Source organism: Tamandua tetradactyla, chromosome 4, assembly GCF_023851605.1.
Source record: "Tamandua tetradactyla isolate mTamTet1 chromosome 4, mTamTet1.pri, whole genome shotgun sequence".
In the NCBI taxonomy this organism is placed as follows: domain Eukaryota; kingdom Metazoa; phylum Chordata; class Mammalia; order Pilosa; family Myrmecophagidae; genus Tamandua; species Tamandua tetradactyla.
Window position 1 is genome coordinate 13,256,099 of NC_135330.1, and position 10,873 is coordinate 13,266,971.

Consider the following 10,873-nt stretch of genomic DNA (forward strand, 5'->3'; position numbering starts at 1 on the left):
ATCCCTGCGCCTAGGTGCAAAATAAATGCTGACCCTCCAGAACCGGAGAAGCCTCAGGGTGGGGACAGAGGCCTCCAAACTCAGCCTAGCCTCAGTTTACCAAGCATGGTAAGTAGGCTGGAGCACCATGAAAGAGATTCTTCCTTCCCAGGTACCTAGAGCTGAACTCATCAACTCACCTCCAAGCTGGGATCCAGGAAATTAGTGGACCCCCTTCTCCCGCAGGTGCCTTAAATGAATCAAATCTTTGGCTGAGGGCCCACCTCTTCATGTTTTAATTTTTTTCTTAGTGTTTATACTTGATCCTCTCTGCCTTGCCAAAGACGTAGGAAAGTATAGTAGTTGTTCCCTCTCCTTGGAAGCTTTCAGCCTGAGGATTCCTCCCTTTTGAAATGCGTCCTAGAAAACGGAGTCCCATCAGATCAGAACAGAAAGCAGGAGCAGGAGGCAGCAGCCGGCGGTTTTCCCCAGAGCCACATTCTTCTCATCTTGGGCCCTGGGGGAAGAGAAACCCCACATCTCTACGGGATGGGAACGGCTCCAACATCTCTCACTCACACCCTCTCCTTCGCCTGCATTACCGAGTTAGGAGTGTTGAGTGAAGCAAAGGAAACTGGCTGGAGCTGAGCCAGGTTGCCAGTCCTGGACACGGCTCCATCTTTTATTCAGAAAATGACCTCATCCTTGGTCCTGGTTCTTTAAAGGGAAGTGCAGGGGGTCTCTCTCTTGCAGGTTACATTGCACTTTTATTGTATCCCTCCCCCCTACACACATACACACTTCCACGGGATCAAAGAAGCAGACTTCACCTATGGGGACTCCAAAGTTTCTAGGGCTTGGAGGCAATATCACATTTGTTGCCCTTTTGTCTACATTATTAGTTTAACACTTCCACTTCTCTAGCCCCATCTCCTTCCCTCTCATTATTTCTGCCCACCCCTCCATTCTCCCCATTTACCCCTATGCCTCCCCTCCCCCAATCCCCGTTTCATTTACCTCCGACTCATCTGGTCTTATTTTTAGCCCTGCTGTCTCTCCCTTTTCCTTCCTTAATATGGCGATGAGCTCGTAGGCCGGCCTAGGGACAGGGGCCGAGGAGCCCTGGACATGGAGGGAGGGGGAGGGAAGGAGACGCTGGGAGCCCGGGCCAGAGGTGTAGGAGGTGGGAGGACTTGGGCCCTCGGAGCTGTCCTGGCCTCAGAAGGTTATCTGTCTCTCCTGCCAACCACAGGGACATATTTAGACAGGGCCAGGTGGGGGCCTAGGGCTGCCAACCTCAGGGACAGCTCGGGTTCCCTGTCCACCCCCGCACCTAGTCCTCCTTCTGACCCTCTTTCTCTTGGCCCTGTCGGCAGTTTCCCCAGCACCCAGCCGTGTCTTCTGTCCGCTGCTCGGGGCCGTTCCCACCCCACCCCCTCTCGAGCCCCTTTACTGGGGAGTCAGGACCCTGGGGCCCCTCCCTACCCCAGCTCACCTTCTTCCGGACCAGGAGAACTGACCCAGATCCCACTACCTCCATGAGTGCCACAGACAGGATGGGGGCCAGAGCCGTGCTGCCTCCGCGGCTGGCACTGCTACTGCTGCTAGTGCTGGGGACACGCGAGCCAGGGGTGCGCGGGGAGGACGGGCTGGACTTCCCCGAGTACGATGGCGTGGACCGTGTGATCAATGTCAACGCAAAGAACTACAAGAATGTGTTCAAGAAGTACGAGGTGCTGGCGCTGCTTTACCACGAACCCCCCGAGGATGACAAGGCCTCACAAAGACAGTTCGAGATGGAGGAGCTGATCCTAGAGGTGAGTGGGGAAGGCCTGAAGGCCTGCACAGCACCCCGTGCTCTCTCTGAGATCCTCAACCTTCAGGAAGGGACCACAGCTCTGGGTAGACCTAAGGGTGGGGGCTGGGGGTGAAGGGCAGTGCACAGGACCCCTGTCTTGACCAACAGGACACAAGAACCATGTGGCCTTAGCCAAATGAGAAACAGACACTCGGGATTCCCCAAGGACCACCGTAGGTAGGCAACTAGGGGGTGGCGTGGGCTGCAGGGTGGCTCTCCTCCATGCCATAGGAGGCTGGCAGTGCTAGGTTTGGCTAGAACTGGGGTGTTCTTGGAAGGGAGGGGAAGCAAAAAGGGGAGAGGCTTAGGGTGTTTATTGCTACCCACCCCAGAAATCTACTTTCCTACCCAAAACACGCCCTCTCTTTGTACGCAGTAGGGGTCGGAACCCAAAGAGACCCAAATTGAGTACAACTTTCAATATTATCTTATTTGCATGCCACACATTGAATAGCTAAATGTTCAAATATCTCCTAGAAACCGCCATGCCTCCCAGTGCCTTCTCTCTTCACCCCTCCCCACCCCCACCCTCAGGCCCCCACCCTCCCCCACCGCCAGGGACCCAAGTTCCCTGTCAGTCCCTATTGAGTCAAGGTGGTTGCCCTGACTGGAGAATTCTTGTGGCTGAAGGAGGCATCAGAATGCCTTCTCCATCTTCTCTTCGTGCAGAGAGTGTCCCCACCCCCAAGCAGCTGACTTGATGCCCAAAGGAGAGGGGGCGTTATTGTAAAAGAGAGAAAAAAGTACCTACGTGTGGGGGGGATAATTGAGAGAAGTGTAACCACACACACAGGGCCAGGATGTGTTTGCTTCCACAGCCCCTTTCTCCCGCTCTGTGGCACAGATGGCCTCGGCTTGCCCAGAGCTTGGAGCTTTTCGGGGCAAGGCACCAGGACCGCACAGCTCTCATTTCTGTATGCCCCAGCCCCCCACGGGGACCTGGAACCTGCCATCTGATTAATGAACTGGATATTTTTATCCCTTAGTGCTCAGCATCCCTGGCCATCACCTGCCAACTGCTCCCTTCCCTGCTACCACTGAGAATCAGAGTGCCCAAGTTTGGGTTGGGATGGGGTGAAACTGGAAGAGGCTGAGAGGCTTCTGGGGGAGAAACTTAGGGATGAGCCTGCCCATGGCCCAAGGACAGGCTGAGGGAGAGAGTGAAAGGGGAAAGGCTCCTGCACGAGAGCCAGCCCATGTCCCAGACCCTCCCTCTGGGGTGGTGAGTGGTGGACAGAACCAACCTTCTGGGGTCACTCTGGCCTCCCCAGGCTGCAGCAGCCTCCCCCTCACCATGCTGCATGCCACTGCCTCACCCCCTGCCCTCAGGGTTCTTCCCACTGGGAGTCACTCTGGAAAATCCCGGGCACTGCTAGTGTCACCCGCACGGATGGAAGGCATCAGCCACGCTGAAGCCAGGTTTCTCCGCATCCCGAAGGAACCGGGAAGCATCAAGCAAAAATGCCTGAAAATAAGCACGCTGTAAAGGAGCAATAAATGTTCAGGAATTTAAATCCAAATAAAGCCCAAAAGGGTGAGAGGGTAGGGTCATTTGGGATATTCTGGATCCTCGCATAGGTCAAGGCCAACTCCTATTCCCTGTACCCAACTGACTGACGGAGCTTAAAAGCACGAGATGGGGAATGGAGTTAATAAGAATTCCAGGGGCCAATTTTAACCCTACCCCTCCCTCCAGTTAGCAGCCCAAGTCCTAGAAGACAAGGGTGTTGGCTTCGGGCTGGTGGACTCTGAGAAGGACGCGGCTGTGGCCAAGAAACTAGGTAAGGGAGGGTGGGAGGACCGGGAGGGAGAAGGGGGTGTGAGACTGGGGGGCGGGCCTAGTGTGGGGGATGTGAGGCAGCTCTTGGGAGCTGGGGGCTGGGAGTCCACTGTGCCTATTCTAAAAGGTGGGAATTAAAAACAGAGGTTGGTAGGATTATAGCTGGGGGTTTTGGCCTCTCCTTTATTCCTTATAGACTCATGCTCAAATCCAAGCAATGGATGTAGGTGGCCTCTCTGTATTCTTACCAAGAAACAGGGCTCCTCTTCCACTCTCCCTCCAGAGCCTGGCTGGGTGCCACAGCCCATGGCCACCAGGGGGCAGCACAGACTTGAGACTGGACTCGACGCAGGGATGGGGGAGGAGAGAGGCCAGCCGGATGAAGTCATCTGGTCGGTAATAGCAGAGGATTAAAGGGCTGGACTAGGAATCAGCTACTGGAGTCCTCAGAGGAGGTAGCCTGAATGTCCATCTCCAGTTATGGCAGTCAGAGAGAGAGAGAATTGCTCCTGGAATCTTTATCTCCCTATTCCCTGTCTGATTTCCAGCTGCTACCTGGAGAGGCCCCTGGAAATCAGGGGCGTGCAGGCTTTGGGGCAGTGCAGGCGGCTGAGGCAGGAAAAGGGAGAGGTGGGGGGGTGCAGGCTCCAGGGGGATTTCTGAATGGGGTGCCATTTGGGATTGGGACGTTTGCATCTGCGGGAAGGCTGTGGGATCACCGTTCACGCCTGGGTCATTCCCTAGGATTAACTGAAGAGGACAGCATTTATGTGTTCAAGGGGGATGAAGTCATCGAGTACGACGGCGAGCTGTCTGCGGACACCCTGGTGGAGTTTCTGCTTGATGTGAGAATTTCCCTGGACCTGAAGGTCTCGCTTCAAGAGCTCACGGCCATCCCCTGCCAATCCCAACTTTTCACACACACACTCCCACCCTCCCTCCCTCATCCAGTTCTCGGTCCTCTTCTCCCGGCAAGGACAGAAATTCACTCTCTTCCTCCAATGTCCCTGCTCTTCCAGGTCCTAGAGGACCCTGTGGAATTGATCGAAGGTGAACGAGAGCTGCAGGCATTTGAGAATATCGAGGATGAGATCAAACTCATTGGCTACTTCAAGAACAAAGACTCAGAGCGTGGGTAACCCTTAACTCCACTGTTGCCCTCCCTGGACCCCCATTTCATCTGTCCTTCTACCTCCCCAGCTCATCCACTGTCTCAGCGTCTCCACCTCCTAATTCTCCTGCACCTCTTCCTCCTGCCAAGATCACGTCCATCAGCTGTTCTGATCTCTTCGCCTACTGGGGGTTTCCTAGACAAGCATCCCCAACATCCCACCTCCTCCTACTCCAACCCTACTAGTTCTACCTATGTGCAGATGACTGATGGGGGAGGATCCCTGCATGTACTCTCCCTCACCCCCAGCTCCACCCACCAAAGAAGAGCTGGGGAGAGACACATGATGGGGGGGTGATCTCTGGCAGACCCTGCTCCCCCCAGAGACTGACTGTTTTCTCCCCTCAGATTTCAAAGCCTTCGAGGATGCAGCAGAGGAGTTTCATCCCTACATCCCCTTCTTTGCCACCTTCGACAGCAAGGTTCTCCTCCCTAAGGCTGTGTTAGGTCTCCCTCACTCCCCTAAGTGGCCCTCCAGCCCCCTCTCCCAGAATCTATGGGGAACCTGGTCCCTTCCACACACTGACCCTCCCCTTGACCCTGGGTCTCTCCTACCCACAGAGTTTAGAGCTGAAGGGGACTTCAGATGCTCAAACCCACCCCTTTCATGTTAAACCCAAGCCCAGGGAAGAAGCTTGTTTAATGTTGCAGTGGCAATGACAAGAGTAGGGTCAATGTTTCCTGACTCTCTTCCTGCTATTTGTGGCCCCTAAATACTACTTCTTTCCCATGGTCCTGTGTCCCCTGTTCCACTCTCACCTATCCAACAACCAACAACCCGCCCCCAACCCCCCCACTTCCTCAAAGGTGGCAAAGAAGCTGACTCTGAAGCTGAATGAGATTGATTTCTATGAGGCCTTTATGGAAGAGCCTGTGACCATCCCAGACAAACCCAACAGCAAAGAGGAGATTGTCAGCTTTGTGGAGGAGAACAAGAGGTAGGGCTCTGGGGTTCCTCCTTGGTCTAGTAAACTCAAAAACACCAAGCCCATCTGTGAGGTGGGCACGGGGAATCTCAACCAACTAGGAAGTTGGTCCTGCCTGGAAATAAATGAATTTCGGGGGACCAGTACTCACTGACACACACTTAATTTTGCACAGAATTTTGCACCCAGCACTTAGCCCTGAGGCCTACATACAGACAGTCCTCCATCAATGTTATAGTTCATTGTGATGATGATTATAATTTACATTAGTGAATTCAACAAAGGAGTGCTGGGTGCCTGTGATCTGCCAGGAACTCCTAGGTGCTTTCTACAAACTCTGTTATTATAGTTAATCCTTTCAACAATCTCAATTTAAGAGGTTCCACAGGGAGTAAGCATCAGAACTGGGATTCTAACTCAAGTCTGACCATATTCTTTCCAGTACCCTACCCTACACCAGTGGTTCTCACTGGGAGGCTGTGGGGAGGATTCTACCTTCCAGGGCATATTTGGCAACGTCTGGAGACATTTTCGGTTGGGGGAACTCTATGGGCATTTAGTAAGTAGAGGCCAAGGGACACTACTGAACATCCTACAAATTATAGGACAGGCACCCCAGCAAAGAATTAGCAGGTCAAAATGTCAATAGGGTCAAGTTTGAGAAATTCAGCCCTAAACACCTGTAATTATCTTCCTTCACAGCACTCCACAACTGGAAATATGCATTCATGAGTGTAAACACCACTTACTCTCTTTCTCCCTCACTAGATGATGACCCACTTAATCAGGGTAGGAACCATGTGTGCCTTGTCCAACTCCATAACACCTAGCACAATGCTTAGAACAGATCAGGTACTCAATTTTCGTGAATGAATGCCACATGTCCAGATCGCTCACCCTTCTCCCAGAAGTCTCTGTCCCAGTGCCCTTCCGCTCTTCCACTTGCTTTAACTATGCAATGATCCGGGCTTGGTGCCCAGAGCTTAGATTTTGCCACATGCCTTTGTTCTGAGCTACAAGTTGTCTGTGCCCTGGGCATGACCCAGGGACAGCCTCTGCTGTGGGGACCCCCCAGGAAGGGTGACCTTTTCACACACTGAGTCGTGACCCTCTTCCTGTCTTTTCTAGATCAACCCTGAGGAAACTGAAGCCTGAGAGCATGTATGAGACCTGGGTGAGTGTCTCTGGTCAGGCCTAGCCCTCGGGGGTGCACGGGCGGCTGAAGACTCAAGTTCTAGGAACATCCCACCCTGCTGCTCCTCCAGCCCTTCTTATAGAAAAGACAAGGCACCAGCAAAGGCTGGAGGTTTTCTGTTCTAAAAAATGTGTCAGGAACTGGGAGACAGACATATAAGTGGATGAAGATGGCAAGGCACAGCCCCCCGAGCTCTGGGACTAAAGGGGTTTCCAGAGGTGTGGTGGTGCTGGGGCTGAAAGGGTCAGTGTGGCTGGAGAAAGGGTCACCACCACAAGGATATACCTGGTCCTGAAGCAGGAGGTCCACAAAATTCAGGCTCAAGGAAGGTCTAGGGTTTGTTCTCGGCTCTTCAACTTCCGACAGTAGAACTAAAGTTCCCCCCAACCCCTTAACAGGAGGATGATATGGATGGAATCCACATCGTGGCCTTTGCAGAAGAAGCAGATCCAGGTGAGAGAAGAATCCTGCATTGGATTGAGGGAGGGCATTGGTGGGTTGTGGGGAAGGAGATGAGTGTGTTTGTTGGGGCACAGGGCTCCCTTGAGAGGCATTTCTGGGAATTTGCAAGCAAGCTGGGACTGAAGATGTGGAGCTGTTTGAGGCAGGGAGATAGATCTGAACTCTTATTTCCTTTGGGTCCCTTTCCTCTCCACCTTGCGTTCTAATCCTCACTTGTTTTCCCTCCAAGATGGCTTTGAATTCTTGGAGATCCTCAAGGCTGTGGCCCAAGAAAACACGGAAAACCCTGATCTTAGCATCATCTGGATTGACCCTGATGACTTCCCCTTGGTAAGAGGCCAATACTGGCCCAGACACTGTATCCTAAGGCGGGGCCTTAGGCTCTGGGCTTTATTCTCTGAGGGGGCGTTATTTCAGAGCCCCTAACCATCTCCTGACTAGCCATCTCCTGACACAGTAGGTTATGCCCACTGTGTGCTCAAGGGCGCTATATGCATCAAGGGAATCCTGCGAGAGGGGAGACAGGCTGAAAGTGAACTGCTAGGACATAACACCATTCCCAGAGCAGAGGTGGGGCAGGTACCTCATGTGCCCAGGGATGACTCCTTCTAGAGGAAAGCAGAGTTCTGAGTGGATGGGCACCTTAACTCTGCACGTGGGCACAACCTCATCAGTGAGTCATAGTGCAGAGATTCCATGTCTTGTGGCATTTTGTTCCCAGTTGAATCCCCAACACCTAGCACTCCTTGTTGAATGAGAAACCGAATGAATGAACAGAAACGTGAGGAGCATGAGTGATTACAGGTATAACCACCTTATTTCTGAGGTGTAGAGGGCCAGAGAAAAGTGACTTGCCCACCGTCACAGAGTCAGTTAAAGGTTCAGAACAGGGGTTTCCTATCTAATTTTCCTCAGAAAAGAGGGGCCAGGGTTCCCAGCTGACTCTACAGATACTTTCCCTTTGGGTTTTCCACACTTTTACTGCTTCACTTTACCCTTTCCCACAGCAGAACCTGTGCCCCACCCACTGCAGGTCCACAGTTCCCTCTCTCATTATCTCTGGGCTGACCCTCACTCACCTCCTGGACTCGTCTGCTTCTAGGCCCCAGTAAATTGCTATATTTGGGTCTCTCTGCAGCTGGTCCCGTACTGGGAGAAGACATTCGACATCGACTTGTCAGCCCCACAAATAGGAGTCGTCAATGTGACCGATGTGAGTTTTCTTTCCTCCTTCTCCTCTGCTCTGCTAACTAGAAATTTAGCTTTTCCCAGAGGAAGCAGACAAGCTCAGTCTAACAGTTACATGGAGGGAGAGATTCATGACCTGTCTCTCTGTTGGAAATCCGTTGCTCATCCTTTAAGGTACAATTCAAATTCTCTCTTTTCCACGACGTCTTTCCAGATCTCCCACTTGGAATCATTCCCTCCTTGGCACTTCCAGAGACCATTTGGTATGGTACATGACTTTTATACGGCTCTTTATGGATCATGTCTTCTTCTCTTGGTAGTCTTTGAGCTTTCTGAGAGCAAAAAGTGTCTCATGCACACATAATAACTGCTTCAAAATTGTCTGCTGAGTTGAATGGGATAAGCCATGGTTCATAGAATTCTCAGTCTATTTGAGGAGGAAGACATGTATTCCATTAAGTACAAAACAAGGACGGATCTGATAAACTTTATACATATAAAAAAGATACAAACAAAATGTTAGGGATGCACAGAGAAGAACAGAGCGGTTTCTGCTTGAGAGAACCATAGCAGAGTTTACAAGGAAATTCATTTAAAATGAAGAGTGTACGATGTATGGGATTTCAACAAATGAGGATTAAAGCAAGTCATTTCCAAACTGAGGAAAAGGCAAGGGCAAAGGCCCCAAAATAGGAAAACGGCTATCAGGTTTGGAAAAAAGCAAGTCATTTTGCATGGTTTATGAGTCTAGAGATCACTGAGGATGGTCTTGGAAAGCAGGTTGTGAGAAGCTTTGAATTCTTAAGAGTGCTGATTTATTGCATAGGCCATGAAGTGCCACCAATGAGTTTGCTTCAAGGGTATGAGCTTCTTTAGGAAGCTTAGTATGGTTAAAAGCATGGAAGAAAGATAGAAGGGAGAACGTTCCATTTGTCAATCTATCTTCTCCTTCTAGTCCCATGGTTACTATTCCAATCCAGACCTTCCCCTGAACAGTTTATCTAGCTATTAACAGATGAAAGGAAGGGACAAGACATATAGGGAAGGATAGAGTCCAATAAGTAGGAGGACAGGCCAAAAGACCTCATGCTCAGCCTTCTGTCCCCCTTCTGTCCCCTGTCCACGCCATCTCCTAGGCGGACAGCATATGGATGGAGATGGACAATGAGGAAGACCTGCCTTCTGCTGAGGAGCTGGAGGAATGGCTGGAAGATGTGCTGGAGGGTGAAATCAACACAGAGGACGACGATGACGACGACGATGACGACGACGATGACTAGTCAGTTGCTGTGGCAACCATGTTCCAGGCCCACCTGCTCTTCTCATGCTCCCTCCTGCCTTCCTTGTCCTTTCCTTGAGCTCCTCCAGGGACACAAGACCATTCTCTGCATAAGGCCCACTGGGTCTATATGTTGGGTGCAGAGACAATGACTCCCCATATCTGTTGAAGAAAGGAGCTACTTTTCCCTAGACATCAGCCAAGTCCTCTCATCCAAATTCTGTTTCTTATTTCATAACTTTACTTGTATCTACTCTTCGTTTCTTCCATCGCACCCTATACTTTTTCTTGTGGTTTTCCCAAGAGAACCACAAAGCTACAGGCCCCCCATCTCTCTCCTGTTCCCTTCATCTATGCACACCCTTTCCCAACTCTCTCAGATCCTATATCCTTCTGACTGTCTTATTCCTAGCCAGGAGGAAGGGAAGGTATTGTGGGGCGGTCTCTCAGCAATCTCTTGTTAATGTATTTGGGTCAAATGAGAGCCCTCAATAAAAAGATCTGGGGCAGCATAAGCAAGTGTCTGCTGGTGAAGTCTCACCCCTGTGGCAGGAGGGAGGAGGCCAAAGGACAAGATTTGAGTGTGGGTGCCTTGTTAGGGATGAGCTATGGGACTGCACTAGGAGGGGGATGGGGCTCCCTCCAAGCAGTCAGCCCAAAGAAGCCTGTATTATTTATCCATTTCAAGTCAACAAGGCTTTTCTGAACACATGGTGTTTGTCCAGTGCAGCGGTTAGGCTTAGGGAGAACAGAGAGTGCCAGGCCTGTCCCTGCTCTTGAGCTGGTTAGCTTCACTGGAAAGTCAAGACAAGCACACTAAACAACTGAAGAAAAATACAAAGCAGTATGTAATTAAGTGATTACGTGCTGCTTGATTGCACCCTCCCTGAAGCTCTTTTTCAAACTTTAAGACAGATCCCAAATAATACTTCCTGGATAAGGCCTTCCCAGAGCTTGCCCCATTCCTGTAGCTCCCTCCATTGGGTCCCATGGCACTTTTGAGGCATACCTCTATTCTAATACTTGGCACAATAT

The 10,873-nt window shown here is 51.3% G+C and overlaps 1 protein-coding gene across 1 annotated transcript; it reads left to right on the plus strand.

Annotated features, from left to right (window-relative positions):
• The first annotated feature begins 1,106 nt into the window (after positions 1-1,106).
• On the plus strand, positions 1,107-10,353 carry CASQ1 (calsequestrin 1). The gene is made up of 11 exons (XM_077156621.1): positions 1,107-1,796; positions 3,534-3,618; positions 4,362-4,462; positions 4,637-4,748; positions 5,137-5,210; positions 5,596-5,726; positions 6,843-6,888; positions 7,308-7,362; positions 7,601-7,701; positions 8,510-8,584; positions 9,696-10,353. The coding sequence occupies exons 1-11, from the start codon at positions 1,518-1,520 to the stop codon at positions 9,837-9,839; spliced, it is 1,203 nt and encodes a 400-aa protein (XP_077012736.1). The 5' UTR covers positions 1,107-1,517; the 3' UTR covers positions 9,840-10,353.
• Positions 10,354-10,873: the final 520 nt, after the last annotated feature.

Bases quoted from the DNA above. Each gene is read 5' to 3' on its own strand.
- CASQ1 (XM_077156621.1), top strand. From the start codon at position 1,518: ATGAGTGCCACAGACAGGATGGGGGCCAGAGCCGTGCTGCCTCCGCGG. The intron at 4,463-4,636 runs GTGAGAATTTCC...CTGCTCTTCCAG, and splicing joins TGGTGGAGTTTCTGCTTGAT to GTCCTAGAGGACCCTGTGGA. The intron at 5,211-5,595 runs GTTCTCCTCCCT...ACTTCCTCAAAG, and splicing joins TTGCCACCTTCGACAGCAAG to GTGGCAAAGAAGCTGACTCT.